We start from the raw sequence: 18,241 nt of genomic DNA on the forward strand, positions 1-18,241 counted from the left end.
GACTACAAAGTTGCGGAAACACACACACACACACACAGACAAACACACAGACAGACAGACACACACACAGACATACATACAGACAGACACGCCAAAAACAATACCTCCATTTTTCATGGAGGTAATGAGTGAAGAAATCATTATAAGTTCTATTACAAATTTTTGAAATTACGTTTTGGTCCATTCAACTATAGATTTACTACAAGTGCAATGGCTAGTTGTACATCATGGTTTTGCAGCCACTGAGGACAGTTGGTCCCTGATTTTGCCCAGTCCATCCAACATGGTGTCCAGCGTCTCTTTACTCAGTTCAACATTCACCACGTCAACTGGGGGCACCCTGTCAACGTGCTTCGGCACATTCTGCACTTTCAGCTGTAACAGGCAGGTGGCAGCCGACATGTGGCTCACGCTGTCTGCCGACGTCTTCATGTCCACCCGCCAGTCGAAGTCCACCAGCTGCGGCAGGGACACCTGGCTGTTGATGGCCTGTGTTTTCCACTGGGACAGGTGTTCTGCCAGCACCCCCACCAGGAGGTTCCTCAGGTTCTGGTGGAAGTCTGCAGGGAAGACCTGCTGGATGGAGGCGGAGTCAGACAGGTCCTGCTGCAGACAGGTGGAGATGACGGCCTGCAGGGCCTGGGTCAGCTGCCTGGCTTCTGTTGGCTCGACAGACAAGGCTGCTGATACCTGTGAAAATACCGAATTCTGATCATTTTTTTTAAATGTAGTGTGATACATTGTATGTACATGTATGATGGTCATCTGTTCAATCTGTATCTCCTTCCCTGGATGCCTTACACAAATTTGAAAAAACAAAACAAAAAAACTCCTAAATAGCCTCCTGAAAAACAAGAATCTCCTGTTGGCATCTAAGTCTTTGTTAAGTCGACGTAATAATCGTTTGAGGTAACATATATTACAAAGCCACTTATACTATGTTATAGCTTATTGGACTAACCTGAGCGACTGTCTGAGTTGGGACGGACTTCGCCTGCCCCAGTGTTGACGCCTGCTGACACAGCGCCACCACTTGCTCTTTAGAGCTGGCCTTCAGGAGGATATTTAGCGCCTCGAAGTTGATAGAGTCGGTTGGAGCCATGATTTTAAGATTTAATGTAGCTAAACCATGGGAACTGGAGATCAGAACTACAGGAGGAAGAGCCTTGACCTTTGAACTCTCACGAGGTGAACTGAGCATGAGGGCCAAACAACAAACATGTTGGGCAGAATACAACGAATTCATTGATCTCCTTCAATATAGCTTATCATGTTAGACGATACTGAGAAGAATAATTTTAGATTTTCATGAATATCACCACCATCATGATAAAACTTCAGTAAATGTTGTTTTACAATGCTTCACTGTTCCCTCTCGAAGTGTTCTCCTGCCCTCGTTAGTTTTCGAGGTCACTTGTTCAGCCACGACACCTTGCGAACGAAGTCGGAAGAACAAGCTACTGGAGACATGGTCATTTGTTCTCATCAAGGTTTATATATAATATAACCCTTGGTCTCACTTGTTTCAGAATCATCGAAAAAATGACACTTCCATATGATCAGAAAAAACATGAAGGAGCCATTCAGAGAACACCAAAATTGTAAATTGTAACAAGTAAGTACAAGTAACGTTAAGTAAGTAACAAGGAGGTTCAACAAGGAGATACAAATGTACCTTGCATGTAACATTAATGAATATTTAAATTGGGTTTTGATAACTTTGGGAGATGTTGAAAAATAAGCAAAAAGTTTTCACTGATACTAAATTAAGTTTCACTCCCCCCCACCCCAATACAAACAGTAACCCATTATCACACCAATGTTAACTTTAGCGAGAAGCATCAATCTTTTAATGAAAATTTATCATACATGCAAAGAGAACTAGTGCCTTACACTTGATTGTACTTGTAGCCTGCTCTGATCTAATTAGATATCATTTAACGTTTTTAAGGTAACGCTAGAGAAGTAAGAGAGAGGCAATAACATACATTCAAGTCATTTATTGGCTACATATATATCAACAGCTGTCATTGCATATTGGACAGTTTAATATTATGTATTTCTTCCAAACTTGCCAAGTCATGTTTTATATACATGTAGAGCACCACTTTGTACACACTATAAACAACACTTGGGTAAAGTTTTTTCTGCCAAACCTATATCAAAATACATCTATTTATTAAACAAAAAAATCTGTCCTGATAATATGTGTGGAAAATCTCTCTGAGAGTAAAACGTGATTATACATATAGAATACAACACGGGGTATTCCGTATCGCCCGAGGTATCGGCCCGACCGCGGGTCGGATCGCGGGAGGGCCGGGACCGAGGGCGATGCGGAATACACCGTGTTGTATTTTATTTATATCATACCCACCCAAGAAAACGCGCCTTTCAATGCAAGATGAGCCAAAAGTTGGTGCCCCTAAACCCTCAAATGCAACAACATCAGTTCCAACGTCCGGATTCTGTATTCGAATTTTCGAAAGGGGCACAAGCGGGTAGGGCGAAACGCGTTCGAATCGTTTTATGGAAGCCATGGAAGCGTTCGATAACGGGTTCCGGACCGGGCCGTACCGTAAAGTACGGCCCGGTCTGGAACCCGTTATCGAACGTTATCGCGGCCCGGGTATGATATAAAAAAGGATATCAACAGGTTATATGTCTTTCCACACTCTCAAAGCAACCAAACACAGGCAAAACATAAAACAACGCAAAGTAAAATAAAAAGTTTTAGCAATGCCCATCTTTCAACAACAATAAGTGACTGCTCAGTCGCTCTATTAGAATACTTTGAGAAAGCAGCTACCTCAAACTGCCAAAAATAGATTTCTAAACTGATACAATAACATTGCACACTTTATCAAAGGTATAATTTCATAACAAAAACAACAACACAGCATGGGAAATTTCCAATGCATGTGTACTTATCATATGATCTTTTTGCAAAGCACAGAAACATAAAAGGAATAATGTGACAAGTGTCAAAACCATGGTGAAACATCTACAATATACATGCACTACATTTGTCTCAACAGATTCATCCAATGACCTTAATGAGTAGTATGAGATGTTTCTTCACCAATTTTGTTTTCATCCTAGAAAATTCCCAAATCCAACAGTACTACAAAATGTTACAACATCTATGGCAATGCATTGTTTTTTTTTTAGCCATATTGACCCAACTAGAATCATACTACCAAAGCCAAGATGCACACCAGTGATGAAGATTTCTTCAAAAGAAATCCTAAGACTGCTCTTTGTTGTACTCCCTTCTCCTGGAGCCGTGTAATGGTTTCACCAGGTTTCCTACCCTCTTTATGTTTGTATGCATTCATAAAGCTTCCAAACCATCATCTTGCCAAATGGCTTGTGTTTGAATTGGATTTATCAGTACTTCATACCCAAGGTTGGCACAAAAACTTCCCCAAAACTCATCAAGCCTCCTAGGCCTATTAAACAGTGAAAATTAAGTCTACAAGTCCATGTCATTTTCTCCAATATCCAAAGATATCTCTGCGACATTTTCCTTTGCCTCATCCCCCTGGGTGGTAGTCATCTTACACTCCCCACTGTCTCCCTCCTCAATGACTTCCCCCTCCTCCTCCTCCTCCTCTACCATCCCAGAGGGTTTGTCCACTGTCTGTTTGGCAGGTGTTTCCTCTGGTATATTCTCCATGTCATGTAATATGCTGTCCTGTCCAGCACTGGTCGGTTGTGCATCAGCACAGTCTGTACCGTCTTCTTCCATTCTGTCATTCTCACTTGTGTGTGCGTGCCCACGACGTCTTCTACTCCTGTTATTCCTTCTCCTCCTCCTCCTTTCTTCTTTTTGCCTCTCCTGAAACTACACATACAAAATCAATAATAGTATATTGCAATCAACATTATAACACATACAAACCTCTAACTCCCAAGTACCACCAAAATGTTAACAGCCATGCATCATTTATAAGGATATAGATAATGAACATTACTACCTTTCTGTCTTCCTCTGCAAAGATCTTGTCCTTCTGCTCCTTGGTTATAGCAGGTGTTGACTTCAGCAGCTGTATGAACACTCCACCTGGGGTGCGACGCCTGGATCCATCCTATACAGCAGTAACATGTATGGTAATGTACAAGCACATTGTGCAAACACTAGAAGTACTGTTTACATGTATTACCGATCTCCAGCCCAGTAGGAATTTACTGGAAAAGTAACCAAATACTTATGATGTCTTCCATATTTGTAACTATCAAAACCACTGGCACCAGAGTGTTGTGTAGATCACTATTTTAACATCCATTTAGACAGAGATATGAAGAATGTTCTAAATGTTAGATGGAAAGACACAAGACAGAGTAGAGGAATGTTACGTTGATAGGCATGCCCCCTGCAGCCTCCACATCCTCCGTCATACTGAGCAGCTTTAGTGCCTGTCCTGCTCCCAGCACCTTCACTATCCGGTGGATCAGGTGCCACTTGGGCTCGGACAGCCTGCAGATCACAATAGCAATGTGTAGAATGCATCTTAAACATCAGTAGTATAAACAAGTTACATACGACGTAACTGTATTGCCAGAAATGCCTGTGATTATAAAGATCTATCTATTGAAAAAAATTCAGATCGGTACAAATCACTGTACTAAAGCATTCCAATATCATGGCCCTGTTCAGGGACTTCACAACCTTTTACTTAGCACAAACATTCTCCTTGACTTATACAAGTGGTAGCTATCCTAACAGACTCTTACTAACCTGTATATAATCTCATCAGCAACCTTCTCAGGAGGGTCGTCAGCTGTGACTGTGATTGGCCCTCCAGGGAAGGGGGTTCCCGGGCGTGGTCCCAGCCGCTCCTTGGCACTCCTCTTCCTCTTCATCCCCTTCTCCTCCTCCTGCTGCTCCCCAGGATCTTCCTGCTTCTCATCCTGATGGTCACCTTTGTCATCTTCATCTTCACTGGTCATGATGGGGCTGGGGATACAGAGTATTTCAATATTCACACACAGCAGGGTGTGAAACTCTTTATGGGAATAGGTGCACTGGTGCACAGAAAAAAGAATTGGGCACACAATATAAGGTAAAGTAGAATGTCAGCAAAGTTAACAATTACAGACCTTATTTCCTCTCTTTACTGTGTCTTAGTGAGTAGGTTTTAGGACTTACAGAATTGAAAAAAAAAGCCTTTTGCAGCAAAAAGCACACCCTAAGAGCTATCTGCAATAATTTTTTACGCTCCAATATAAAGTATAGCCTATACTGATATGCAAATTATTGTTTTGTTGCGTCACACTGCATTTCTCACCTTTTTGAACCATGCTCAGAGTCACTAAGGATAGAAAGATAAACCGAAAGTTACAATAAAGTTTACCATGACAGTTGAAAGGAAGAGATGATAAAGCAAATTAAATCCAAAACAGTAGGAAAAGTACAAAAGCTTCAGAATCTAGGTGTGTGGGCAATAGTTGTGGCACAACACATGAAACAATGATCAAGACACAGATATGGGTAAGAAAATTTATGAGCACAAGAGACAACTCATTGCAGCTTTCAACTTTATATACATGTATGTCACTGTGATGCATGTGGAGATAACAGTCAGATTGAGTGATTAAAACAGGTCTTACCTGACATGTTCTGTGAACTCCTTGTAGTCGTAGCTCTCCGGGCCTCTCTCCTTGTTGATGCCCCCTGTCAGTCCTGTGTACACCAACTCATCTGCCACAGACTCACTAAACTGTTCCTAATAACATTCAGAACACAAATTTTCATCATCATCTTCATACCTACATTTCCTTATTTCTTCTAATCTTTTAGAAAACAAAAATTTGCCAACTGTTGAGGCAAAACTTAGGACTTTGATAGCCAGTATAATGTTCACGGACACGTTTTTGAACATACCTGGACTACTGAGGCCCAGATGTTGTTGATCTTGCGCTTGGGTGGAGACTTGATGACAGGCGTGTGGTGAACGGCATAAGCAGTGCCCTCTGGCTGATTCTCCACACAGCGCATCCTCTTCCTCCTCCACAGAGTTTCATCTTCATCATCACTGAGAAACAAATAAAAACAAGAAGATATAATGTACATGATGAAATACATCTGCATAATTTTGCTCTTCTAAGTAAACTAAACAAATTGGAGAGACATAAGTGAGGTAATCAGCACATTCACTATATAGTGACATCTGGATGTCTACCTTCAATGCAGACTGCTGTATTTGACATAGCTATTGGCTCCTACTACAGTCTTAGTAAGTATTCATTGACATAACCTCGCTTTCTGTTTTTCTATCACTAGTACATGTACATTTTATACATCTAATAGCAGGGAAATGTATATAACAATAAAAAGGGTACTAGTGATGAGTGAGGTACCTGAAGCTGTCGTGGCTGTCCTCATCACTACTGTAGCTGGTGGCACTTCTGGACTCACGGTAAGACATGGTCATCCCTGCACATGCAAATCCAAATTATAAATCATAGAGAAAACAGTTCATATGAATAAACAACTACTTAATAATAACAATTACGTGTATGTCTATAGTGGTAAGTTTTGGATGGCTGTTAAACTAGAATCTCTTGATGCTGGTGCATGTTCAGATGGGCATGTCATCATGAAAAATGATAATCTTCAACTTAAGTTCGTAGTTGAAACAACCATAGAAACACAATGTAAGCAAGAGCACATAATCATGGTGTGATGAGTTCACAGTGAGAGCGTGCTGGCCTGCCAAAAGAGAAAACATGAAACCACCAACTGCATATTTCATAATTACAAGTATTTCATAAAGCGTCCAGCTAATGACCTTTGCTGTAGGTTGGTTGTCCGGTACCTCGTGCTCCGCCCATGAGGTTGCTGCCCCCTGTCCTGTGCCCAGTGAACTGCACGGCTGGTATTGTGTTGTTGTTGTTCAGGACAGCGATTCCGCCAACAGCTCCCAGCAGGTCCAGAGGGGCAGGAACAGGCTTGGCAGCTCCCTTCAATGGTTCCTGAGGATGAAACCACACATATCTATAACACAGCCTTTCAAATGTGGGGTCGTGTGGCGCAATGGCAATTAATTTGGAATTAAGAGGTCCCGGGTTCGAGTCCTGACATGCCACCGATCTTGTGCCCTTGGGAAAGGCACTTTACACGACTTTCCCCACTAGACTCAAGTGAAAGTGAGTATTGTCTGTACAGTATTCGTTTCTATGTGCGGGACACAACACTAGGAACACCTGCCTCTGTTCCGCGTGTATTGCACTGTTGCAATTTCAATAAATCAAATCAAATCAAATCAAATCAAATCAAATGGCTGTTAGGTTTATTTTCTATCACAAAAGTCTCTTGTACATACATTCTCTAAATTTACAAGCGAAAGAAAATTATGTACTGACATGTTCATTAACCAAGAACAACATGGACCATAACAGTTACATTAAAGGTAGTAAAAAGAAGCTCAATCTACACTTTAAGTGGTTCTGACAAACTATTTCTTCCATTTGAAAGTGTAACAAAAGTCCCTCAAACAACTTATCTTTATTACGTCGGCAACGCTTAAGTTGTTCCACTCGGGAGGTTTCATAATTTGTTAAACAAACTGAACAACCCGTATACCGCGTATACCGGTATCCAAGCACCAAGAAACGTCAAAATCATGGGGGAGGGGGGAATTAGCTCAAAGCAACAACACGTCCCAACAAAGAAAATTGTCCCACTTGCGTTCTACCAAAATCTTCGTTACATTATAGAAAACTACATGCGGCATGACGTACCTCTTGGGCTGCTGGCACTTCTGTGTCAGACTCAGAATCCGCAAGTTCCCCTTCTTCAAAATCCATTTCAGGAACATTACCCGCCATTTTACAACTGGAACAGTCCACTACATAAAACGGGAGTCCCGGTCTTATAAAGGTCTGAGCGATGGCGTGTACAGAACTTTCCACCGTAAAAGAAGCCTACTACTAAGTCTTTTTTCAAAGTTAATTGGAAAAAGTATTCTTTAATTTCGTACAGGTTTGAATAGGTTGTGTTTTATATCAACTACACCTGGTATGAGCTTATTCAGACCCTACTAATGTATAATGGACACATCCACTGACCCGGAAATATTATCGTCGATGGAGAAACGTTTGATCGTCGTTGTTTGGTACTGAACAAGAGGTTGTCAACAGATTTCCCCCTGTTTCATAGTTGTTGTCCCATTTGGCCTGTAAACCTGCGCCAGCTGTCCTGACACACAATCGTTGCTACCCTTTTGAGCCCGGCGTATGTGGTAATTTTTGCACAATTACTTTCCGTACGTTGAACTTCCCTTTGTCTGACCAACTCTGACTGTCCGCTCTCACCTCGCGGCCGGTTTGGTTGATACAAATCTGATGATGCAGCAGAGAGAAGAGAAGCAGCTGGAGGCGGGTCTGGACGCCCTGATCGTGCGGGTGAAGGACCTGCGGGACTCGATCCACGCCTTCCTCATGAAGTTAGAGCACGAGCATCAGACCCTACAGTGGACCTCCGTACTGGACAGCTTTGCCCTGCTGTCTGGACAGCTCAGTACTCTGCAGGTAGAAAACTTCAACTTCAATTTGTCGACGATTTTCTTGACTTTTATGACAACATTTACGGTCAGCTCTCTTTTAAACAGACAAACCTGCAAGCCTTCTTCGTTTCCTTAATTTGCTTTTATACTAATAGTTTCCTGCCAATTAACAATTCACTGCCCGTATGATAATCCTATGCGGGCAGTATGCCAATCACTTGATCAGCATGGATCATTAGTCCCATTGTACTTGGTGTAATATTATGCTTGATTTTCAGGACTTTTTATACACATACGAGTCAGTAAGCTAGTCAAAGCAACAGCAGTCAGACCTTGACGCCACCTTTATTTTTACTCACAGAAATTGGTTATGAAGGAGAAGATGCCATCTCTACAAAACCTGATCTTCCTGCCGCTGGTGCTGTCCCCAGACAGCGACCCACAGCTGGAGACCACCACGGAGGGGCGTGTGCCTGTCTTCAGCCATGAAGTGGTATGTAACGTGACACGGATGGTCATTACTGCTAATAAATTCTATCTAAGTACATTGTAGTTTGTTGTTACGGGTTGTGATTATGTCTTGTCTTCATTAAAAGACTTCATTTTATCACCCCAACATCCTGAACAAGCTCAACCAGTCAGGGTTTGGGGTCTTAAAATGTTTTTCTCTGATTGTATATCAGCACTTGACGCTGCTTTCTGCTACTTTTCTCAACCATCATCCATTGGTTGATTCATTTATTCATTCAATCAAATCTTTGCCTTTGTGCTTTTTAGTTTAAGTGTCAGTGAAGTTTGTTTTACCCCCCCCCCCAGGTGCCAGATTACCTGCGTACTAAGTTTGAACCTGAGGTTGAGACCAGGGAGAAGACTCTGACCACCCAGTCTGAGCGCCTGACTCCAGAGGCGGCTCAGAAACAGATCCAACAGCTCAACAACCTGTGTGACAAACTTCTGAACAAGTTGAATGCAGCCAGCGAAGACTGGGACTCAGAAGTGTCAGCTTCGCAAGGGAGCACCCCTGCGTCGTCCCTGGCAGACACCAGCGCTCTTATTGCAGCAGTGAGCTTCGGAAAGGGGTTGAAACCCAGCAGGACCCCCAGTCAGAGTGGTCCTGACACCCCACAGTCCCAGCCCTCCCCACAGGCCTCCCAGGCTGGCCCTGCCCCGGGGAAGGCTCCCAGCACCATCAAAACTAACATCAGGACAGGGGCCAGCTCACATCCATACCAGAGATGAGACATGGACTATTTGTGTCTGATGTTGTTGGTACAAACAAGCTTTTGTATGTTTTGTATGCATCATTGGTTCATTATTGATATAATGATATTTAATCTTTATGTACTGGTGTGTTATGCCGGCTATACCGATACAGATACAGATGTAGAAACAGTTCCCAAAATTGACAGCAGCCACAAAAACCTGGCTGGTACCATCTGTCAGTGTGTCACTCTCCTTTCTCAGTCCAACATTATCTCCATGACACATTTCTCTACCATCCCCCTCTTCCCCCGGTTATACAGTGTGACTTCTTATAAAATCGAAGTCACATTATTTATCAGCTAATGTACACATCTCCTGTTTATGTTTCATGCAAAGTCGGTCACATCACTACCCTCATTCTCCCTTTCTTCCACACTACACATAAGTGAAGGACTCAACAGACACAGGATTGCATTTATTAATCAACAGCAGATCAACATATTGATATGTGTTCCACGCCTTTAAAACAAAGGTGCCTGTTTACCAGCCAACACAGCTTTCATTAGAAGTCTCAATATTGTTATTGTTTTTATAGCTACCTTGAATAGTTGCATAGCAATGTCACAGCTTTTGTGCTCAAATACATGTAATGGTTCAGTTTTGTTAACCTGAACTTGTGTCTCCTACAGTCGTTGAAATACAATTTGTCAGTTGCAGCTTGCTTTGGCTGATGGCTTGTCTCTCTGGCACCAAGATTAAAGTGATTCCGAGATGCAGCAAACGTGATGATATTTCGACCAGTTCAAACTGGTTTAAGGTATGCCACTACCTAATGAGGCCTAGAGCTCTTCATGGATAGAGTTTCGTTCGCTATTCTTGGATAAAAGACATCTATATGATGTAAAGAGATTGGGCTCGAGATCTGTCCAAGTGTAAAGAGTTTCGTTCATCCCACGGATCGGTACCATTCACAGTCGAGTCCTTTGAACGTCAGATCCCACTTTCAGCTTTCATTATTTTCATAACTTCCAAATGTCACGCCGTCTGTTTTAGACACCATTGGCTGTGCAGCCAAGTGGTGAGGTGTGCGAAAATTGACGTCATTCAGATATCGCAATCGTAACTGATGTCATCGACTTATGTGCCTCCCTCTCCTCCGTTTTTACTCCCACCCATTTGAACGAGCTACTTTCAACATGTACGGATGGGTACTAGGGAATGTCTCGTGATATAGGAGTGGACCAATCTCGTCACTCCCGTTGAAATGAGACACTCCCTGTGAAAGAACAACGGTTAGAAACGGTTCAGTTCACTATTAAGTTTCACACACCACTTGATCTACAACAAGAGTGAAGACCTTGCCCAACAGTCCAACAATTTATGAGGTCAGTAGGAAATACCACATGGGTCACCGCGCTGTTCTGAATGGTCAGGATTACTGCTCCCTAGATCAGTGGCGTAGATATATAGAAGATGATAATCTGCGGACCCGCTCACGCTGAGCCGCATTCATCACGACTGATGGGAGTTTTATTATTAGGATCGACCCGTGGGAGCCAGCCTGCCACGTGATTTGGAGCTGCGGTTGTTGGATTGCGTTAATCAGAAAACATACCCTGGACCTATCACAAATCACTGAATCAGAAGTACACACAAAAGACAAGCTACATTGCCGTTTAACTAAGAAAACAACATCCATAAGGCGGCGAGGGAGGCGCAACTAACGACCCTTCGCCCCCACCATACCGGAAGCCCGACGTGCCACTAAAGGCTGCGTACTGCGTCAGGTATGAGAGGGCGTGGTTGGGATTATTAGGTCATATGAAAAGATTTGACGAATTTAAAGAAATCTGCTGAAAGAAGAAATGTTGGCTTGCGGCACTCGCATAACTAAAGGCAAGTGCACCGTCAAGAACAGACCAAACGTATACGTATAAAAGGACCAATGTAAATGAAATAAAGAAATTAAACAATTAAGATTGTTTGAAAAGGAATCAAAAGAACGCTGCTGGAATGATAAACCATGAGTAGGAATAATTTTCACGAATTGTTGTCCTGTACATGTAGTTCAAAACAGATCATGAGCAACATAATATAACCACGGGTACATAATCACGAAACACGACTAGTGTTACTGGATTCGTGCGCTACCGAAAAACATTATAACGGTATTGTTTCAATGACATTTTGTCGGAACAGAAAAATCCTCCTACTTTCAAACCATGTACACCTAATACCGACTCAACTGAGATTCCACATCCGGCATTAACGGCGTGTCCACGTCCGCAAGATCCGGATCTTCTTTGTTTGACTTTCTGCACATGAGGCCAATATTGCCCATCGCACTTAACTTTACTGAGCACACATCCTATCAGATGTACTTATTACCGTAACTTTCAAACGGCCCCATCGTCAGAGGACGACGATTATTCCCTATTGGGTTTGACATTGACAGATGACATATCTATATCCTCATACATGTATGACTCTTTGTAGGGATGATTTACGGCGACTGGAACTGATCAATTACGGCTAAAGGCACGGTAAAGTGGCCTGCTCATCCAGTATCCATGCAATGGATCCTCTTTAACTTCTTCGGTAGGTAGGACACAACAGTCTGCAATGCCATTGTTGACTGTAGAAAATGTGGAAATGGCAAAGAATGTATGAATGATATGCTGTTATTTCCGAAAAAGCTGGCACATTGTACAGATGTTTCTCACTGTTATAGATGATACATGTTAAAGGCAGTGTTGAGGACTGGCGCCGTTTAAAGGCGCTGGTGCACGGGGTCAGCTTCACACGGCCGACTTCACACGGCCGAGTCCAGTCCACACAGGGCTGTAAACATGCTGACACATCTGTGCTGCATGCCAGCGCGTCAGAACATCGCTACATATACGTACGGCCAATACAAGGAGAGGAGGCGAGTCACCGTACGGGGAGGGTTCGTCAGCGTCCAAAGCTGTAAGCTTATGGTATATAAAACAACGTGCGCTGACTCTGCGCCAGAACAGTCGGGCCCTCCCAACACTCAAGTCGGACGGGGTAAATCGTGCTGGTCTCTCTCAGTGAATATCGTATGTCATTACATTTCACACCTAGGCACGTTTGCTACACCAAAACATTAAGATGTGTGCACAATGATAGGACACGTGAAGACAGGCGTCTGTAGCAAGGTCATATATATGGCGTATCGTCTTTTCAAGAAGAAACCAGCAACCGAAGGCTTGCAACATACAGTAAACACTGTGAACCTTTTTGAGTGAATACACGAATCGTTGCAGCAAATTAATACTAGTAGTTGAAAGCATATTGTCAGTCAGTATGGAGATGCTATTTTGGCCCTCTGTGCAATACGTACTCCGACATGTTACTCATCACGGGTTCATTACAGCATGTCATAGGACTTAATTAATATACATTGTATATCTATCATATCGCAAACACATTCTACTGCACAGTACCGTATCTCGCAGGAAATTATCATTAATACGCCTGGCCTTCAGATCACTGCCAGGTTTAGTGGTGGAATTTGTTAATTGGAGACGCAGCGATACTGAGTGACATCGAACATACGACATCGTGGCTTCTTGGCGTTAATACGCTGATTTTCATCTATATTCAACTTCACCAGTTTTTTTTGCACATTTAGGATTTGAATGTAGTCATATGCATTGTTATATTTCACACTCAAATGCAATTTTCAAACATTTGAAAAACGATGTATGCAGTCAGTTGAAGTAGAATTTACGTGAATACAGAACGTGCATGTTCATTTATAAGCCAACAATGCACCAAGTTACAGAAATTACATTTCAATGTTACACAATAGTGTGTTGAACTGATCATGAAGTACACGTCATCATTCATATTTCAGAGATTGACCCGCTTAAGTACACGTCATCAGTAAGATGTCAGATATTGAACCTTATTATCCGTCCACAGTTCATATAAAAATATGATTTCCATACTCGGGACCATAATTTTATTACCAACGTTTTTTGATCGCTATAATGGAACGTTAACATTGTCTGTAGGGCACGCAATAGATTTTTCTCTATGCGGGGCACAGGTATTAAGTTGAGTCGCGCAAACTAGTATTTATGTGACTTGGTCACCTGATCAAAACTTCGATTGATGACGATCATGACACCTATACTTTTTATTTTGTATTTTTGCATTTTATTTATTTGTTTATCATTTTTCATTTATTTTTGCGAAGACGTCACCTGGTCAGACTAAGAAATCACTGTTTGGCGGGACAGTTAGCTATAGAGGAATCAATATTTTTTGCCCTGTACAAAAGTCAATAAAACCGATTTGCTATAGCGTGTGTGCAACTATACTGATCTGTTGAAAATGCTGCCACTGGTTTGTGGGTTTTCGTTGTCACCCTGACCTCGACCGAGAGGTCACAAATAACAAGTCAGGGAGATAAGCTAATCATAAATAGACCTGAAGGTTGTTAATGCCGTAAGTGATATCATAATGCCCAGAAATAACAGTGGCGGAGCACGTAGCATGCCCTATGGCAACATGGCATAGGAGACATATATGCCGCAGCCTACCCACCCCCTATAAAAAATCAGTCTCTTACACAACCTGCAACACATTGTAGGAAGGGTACTTTACCTTTTCGCGAGTCTCCCCGTCGCGTCCCTATGCCTGTAAATGGGTTAAACAGCCTCTGACGTATGGCAGTAGTTTCCTAGCGGGGATGAGAGAATGTTAATGCCAAGTTTGATATACCAGCTCGTCCTGCTTCATGCGGAGACCAGCTCCGATGACCGAGGGATGGGGAGCGTCCGGAACTACGTATTATTGACGCTGACTGTAAATTGTTGTCTTCCGGTACCGTTATTAGACCGTTGCCGTTGATACAGGGTGCATGAAAATGTAACAGCAATACATGGCAGGCGGTTTATATTGTTTGTAACATAAACATAATGCGGCCGATAGATCAATGTGTTTCTGTCCGTTTCAAGTCTACTAGCGGTTAGGTTTGAAACCCAGAAATTTCCAAAGTATGTCTTCTTGAACCCCGTCAGTGCTTTCATCAACAGCAACAAAGTTTTTATCCAGATATGATCACTTTAATTTCTTACAAACACATCCTTCAGCGTACATCTACAAGATACAAGCTATTAACAAGCTTGGACTATAGCTCAGGTTATAACTCAGCCTCATTATGCACTACACGGCCGTTAAGCATCTTCCCTTGCGTGTTGCAACGGTCCCGTATAGGCGGTCCGTCCTGGGCTATTCTTATCTCTGCCGTAAAAGGATACCAGGCAGAATCGCAGGGCTATCTTTGATAGATGATATCCCTCTTTCCTGTCTCTAACGGGGCTATTTTAATTCTTTAACCCACTAAATACCCCTTATTATGGATGATGAATTCCTTTCATACTGGCACGGAGTTTCATACTAGTATATAAACCGTTGTTTATTATCATTTCTACGTTTATAAAGAGGAAATGTACAACCTGATCGAGCTAACTGCCAAAGTACTACGTTACACCCTAGCTCTTGGTAATAAAGCCTTGCTCTGAAGTCACGACGTTGGGGTCAGATTTCGAATTCATTGGGCAGCAGCACACTGGGTCATGACCTTGGGATCGTATTTCACTGGGCAGCAGCACACTGGGTCACGTGGGAAATCTTCACAGAAGGTACAAAACATGACGACACTAGTCACTAGTGTCCGTCAGCGCCCTGCCTAAACACCGTCTGTCACGACGTTACGCTGTACAAACATTTCGTCAGCCGATGAACCGTCTGGGGATCATGAGGAGACAAAAGGATCGATCACAAATATCCTAAGACGCTTTGATTTGTACTTCAACATGCTTTAACATGTACAGGATTTACAAGTACACGAGAAAAATGCTTCTGTCTGATAAAAGAGAGCTTTAAAACAAAGCGGAATCTCTATTCCCATCGTTGGTTGATGATAAACATTGACAAATGTAGCACTTCTATGGTCGCAATGTGGACCTCCTCCACAGCTGCCTCGTTAGACAGATGCCATTTGTCAAAAGCAAACGACTTTGGCAGTTCTTAAGCACTGCACATTGTCACGATAACGAGCTGTAAAAACATAACAGGCATTTACAGCCGGACAGCTGTCGGGCAGTAGTTAGCCGAGAAAACAGAACATAGGTGGAGGAGAGGACGTCAGCATGTTATGTCCAAATATGCTAGACCAAGCATTTTTAACAGTTTTATTATGGAATTTTTTAAAACATTGATACTGTCGTAAGTGACCTTTGCGCGATTTGCAGGTTACCCCCGATGGCGCAATCCACCATTCTGCAATTAAGAGCAGTCACTTGCGCAATTTCATTTTTCCATTTGGCGACAAGGATTGGTAGTGTAGAATAGGCGCGTATCTGATATCCTAGGACAGACGTGTTTATTTGTGAGTGTGTGGTGTTTAGAACATCTGTGTTTGCCTGTGTGTGGATTGTCTTAAGTACCAAGGACAGGCCTGTTTGCCTGTGTGTGGATGGTGTTCAGCACCAAGGACAGGTGTGTTTGTCTGAGTGTGGATAGTGTTCAGCACCAAGGACAGGTCTGTTTGCCTGCGTATGGATGGTGTTCAGCACCAAGGACATGTCTTTTTGTCTGCGAATGGCTACTGTTCAGCACTATGGACAGGTATGTCTACCTGTCGCAACACTGACAATACTTCATCAGACCTCTTTCCTTCAAAAACCTCTTTCAAACGAAACCCAAACGTTCTGAGACATAACTTGGTGCTCTTGACCGACAGCAATGTCTGGGGCACCATAAGCTGCAACTGATTCGGGCAACAGAAGAAATTCAGTTACAGTTTGCAGTCCTGTTCACCCCCTCTTCTAGTGCTGGAAACTGTCAAAATTACACGACCGAGGCAGATGGTCGCCCAGGCTTCTCTGCAGTACCGATCATTGTCGCCGCGTGACGATACTAAAACAACCGCACAGGGACAACAAAGTATTTCAATACTCAGGACCATATTATATATGTACTTCTTCACTGAACAATCTACGAATAGTACATGTACAAACATGTATATCAAACATGAAGAGTACACGACTGGAATAATAAATTGTACATACAATCTACTATCTTATAAAAATGGTTGCTTTTACATTGTACATGTATATTCTTAGTGCCCTTTAATATTTGAACACATATCAAACTAGAAACTATCTTCAAAATGTTTATGTGAGAGATTTGTGTTTATGTGTGTGTGAAAAGTGCCCCTTCCTTGAACAGTACTTTTACTTTACCATCATTTTTATGTCAACAAAGTACAACATCACACCTGGATTTGTTAGAGGTCATTTTATTGTAGTTATGAACACGTAAATACAGATGAGTCCTGGGTACAAACAACAGATCACAGCTGCAGCATTATTGTTACAAATTACTCCATTTGCCTTGAGTGTGATGTTCTCTGATAGTTCTGTACATCCTGAACTAAAACAAAATACAATGTCACTCAGAGTATACTTTCGGAAAAGTATACATCCAACTGTACTTTCAAAAGCAATATCACCATCTAATGATTATTTTCCAATGTGAAAAAAATGACCAATAACTTAAAAGATCATTATCATTCCAGGTCTGAACAGAGAACTCAACAAAGTATATCAACTTAGCCTTTCGTTGGATAAATTTTAACAAATCCTGTACACTATGGTTACCACAGCTGTCAATTGGTAAAATCTAGAAAAAAAGGAAGAATTAAAAAGAGCCTAATTTTGCTACTATGTGTAAAATGATCCGTAGTTTTAAAATTGTTAAATAGTCATGCTTTTCAGTATCATTGGTGGTGATAAGACCAGACTTTCATATTGCTTGAGACAGAAAACTATAAACCTCAAAGTGCCCCAAATAAAAGTCATAAGCTACCAATTAACTAATATACAGAAACATCCTTAGGGCCTTACTCAAAACAACATTTAAAACAACAATTAAAGTCAACTGAAGTTTCTAAACCTTCTATACATAGAAGTGAGCTATATGCTATTATATAATAGTGTATCTTGTTCCTACATTATGTACATTACAAGATGTGAGTTGCAAAAGCTAGAACATTAGAACCACACACAGACACAGCTACGGACATGTCGATACTGTCACGCAGACACAGAAATGACATCATCCATCAAGAGACCAGACAAAACTTCTCGGTCCCTATCTCAACACGAGCTGCAACAAAATTAACAATCTCATATCAACAGTAATCTCTCTTTTCCACTCCATAATCTCTTTTGAAATAAATGACTGCTTGAAATTTGTGACTTTGTTTTCCAACTTCAACAATCTCAGTAATCTCTGAAGTTGATGTGTTAAACAGTATACATATATATCTGTTTTGCCTTTCTTTTGAATGGCTTTTTCTCTACTATCTCTCTCTTAGTTTTTGTAAATGAAGACAACAAAAAGGTGGAGACACAAAAATCTTTCTCGTATACACTTCAGTCATAAGTTACGCATACAGTCATCTATGCTATCTATTAGCAGTTAGGAAG

General features: G+C 41.9%; 3 protein-coding genes across 4 annotated transcripts; 1 reads left to right on the forward strand and 2 right to left on the reverse strand.

Moving 5' to 3' along the window:
- Positions 1 to 129: 129 nt before the first annotated feature.
- Positions 130 to 1,304, reverse strand: LOC109480827 (COMM domain-containing protein 9-like). The gene is made up of 2 exons (XM_019783151.1): positions 962 to 1,304; positions 130 to 690 (listed from the first exon to the last, which is right to left on the reverse strand). The coding sequence occupies exons 1-2, from the start codon at positions 1,244 to 1,246 to the stop codon at positions 226 to 228; spliced, it is 750 nt and encodes a 249-aa protein (XP_019638710.1). The 5' UTR covers positions 1,247 to 1,304; the 3' UTR covers positions 130 to 225.
- A 1,342-nt stretch (positions 1,305 to 2,646) lies between these two features.
- Positions 2,647 to 7,862, reverse strand: LOC109480818 (phosphorylated adapter RNA export protein-like). 2 transcript variants are annotated; one of them, XM_019783139.1, is made up of 10 exons: positions 7,747 to 7,862; positions 6,795 to 6,978; positions 6,364 to 6,439; positions 5,888 to 6,038; positions 5,614 to 5,729; positions 5,292 to 5,315; positions 4,742 to 4,960; positions 4,360 to 4,480; positions 3,981 to 4,091; positions 2,647 to 3,847 (listed from the first exon to the last, which is right to left on the reverse strand). In XM_019783139.1, exons 1-10 carry the CDS (start codon positions 7,831 to 7,833, stop codon positions 3,476 to 3,478), a joined length of 1,461 nt encoding a protein of 486 aa, XP_019638698.1. In that variant the 5' UTR covers positions 7,834 to 7,862; the 3' UTR covers positions 2,647 to 3,475. The 2 variants fall into 2 exon arrangements, with proteins under 2 accessions (XP_019638698.1, XP_019638699.1); XM_019783140.1 differs by lacking the exon at positions 5,292 to 5,315.
- Positions 7,863 to 8,079: 217 nt separating this feature from the next.
- LOC109480823 (mediator of RNA polymerase II transcription subunit 8-like) lies at positions 8,080 to 10,980 on the forward strand. The gene is made up of 3 exons (XM_019783148.1): positions 8,080 to 8,535; positions 8,872 to 9,003; positions 9,327 to 10,980. Exons 1-3 carry the CDS (start codon positions 8,350 to 8,352, stop codon positions 9,747 to 9,749), a joined length of 741 nt encoding a protein of 246 aa, XP_019638707.1. The 5' UTR covers positions 8,080 to 8,349; the 3' UTR covers positions 9,750 to 10,980.
- Positions 10,981 to 18,241: the final 7,261 nt, after the last annotated feature.

This window comes from Branchiostoma belcheri, unplaced genomic scaffold, assembly GCF_001625305.1.
Source record: "Branchiostoma belcheri isolate BF01 breed outbred unplaced genomic scaffold, Haploidv18h27 scaffold52, whole genome shotgun sequence".
NCBI classification, from domain to species: domain Eukaryota; kingdom Metazoa; phylum Chordata; class Leptocardii; order Amphioxiformes; family Branchiostomatidae; genus Branchiostoma; species Branchiostoma belcheri.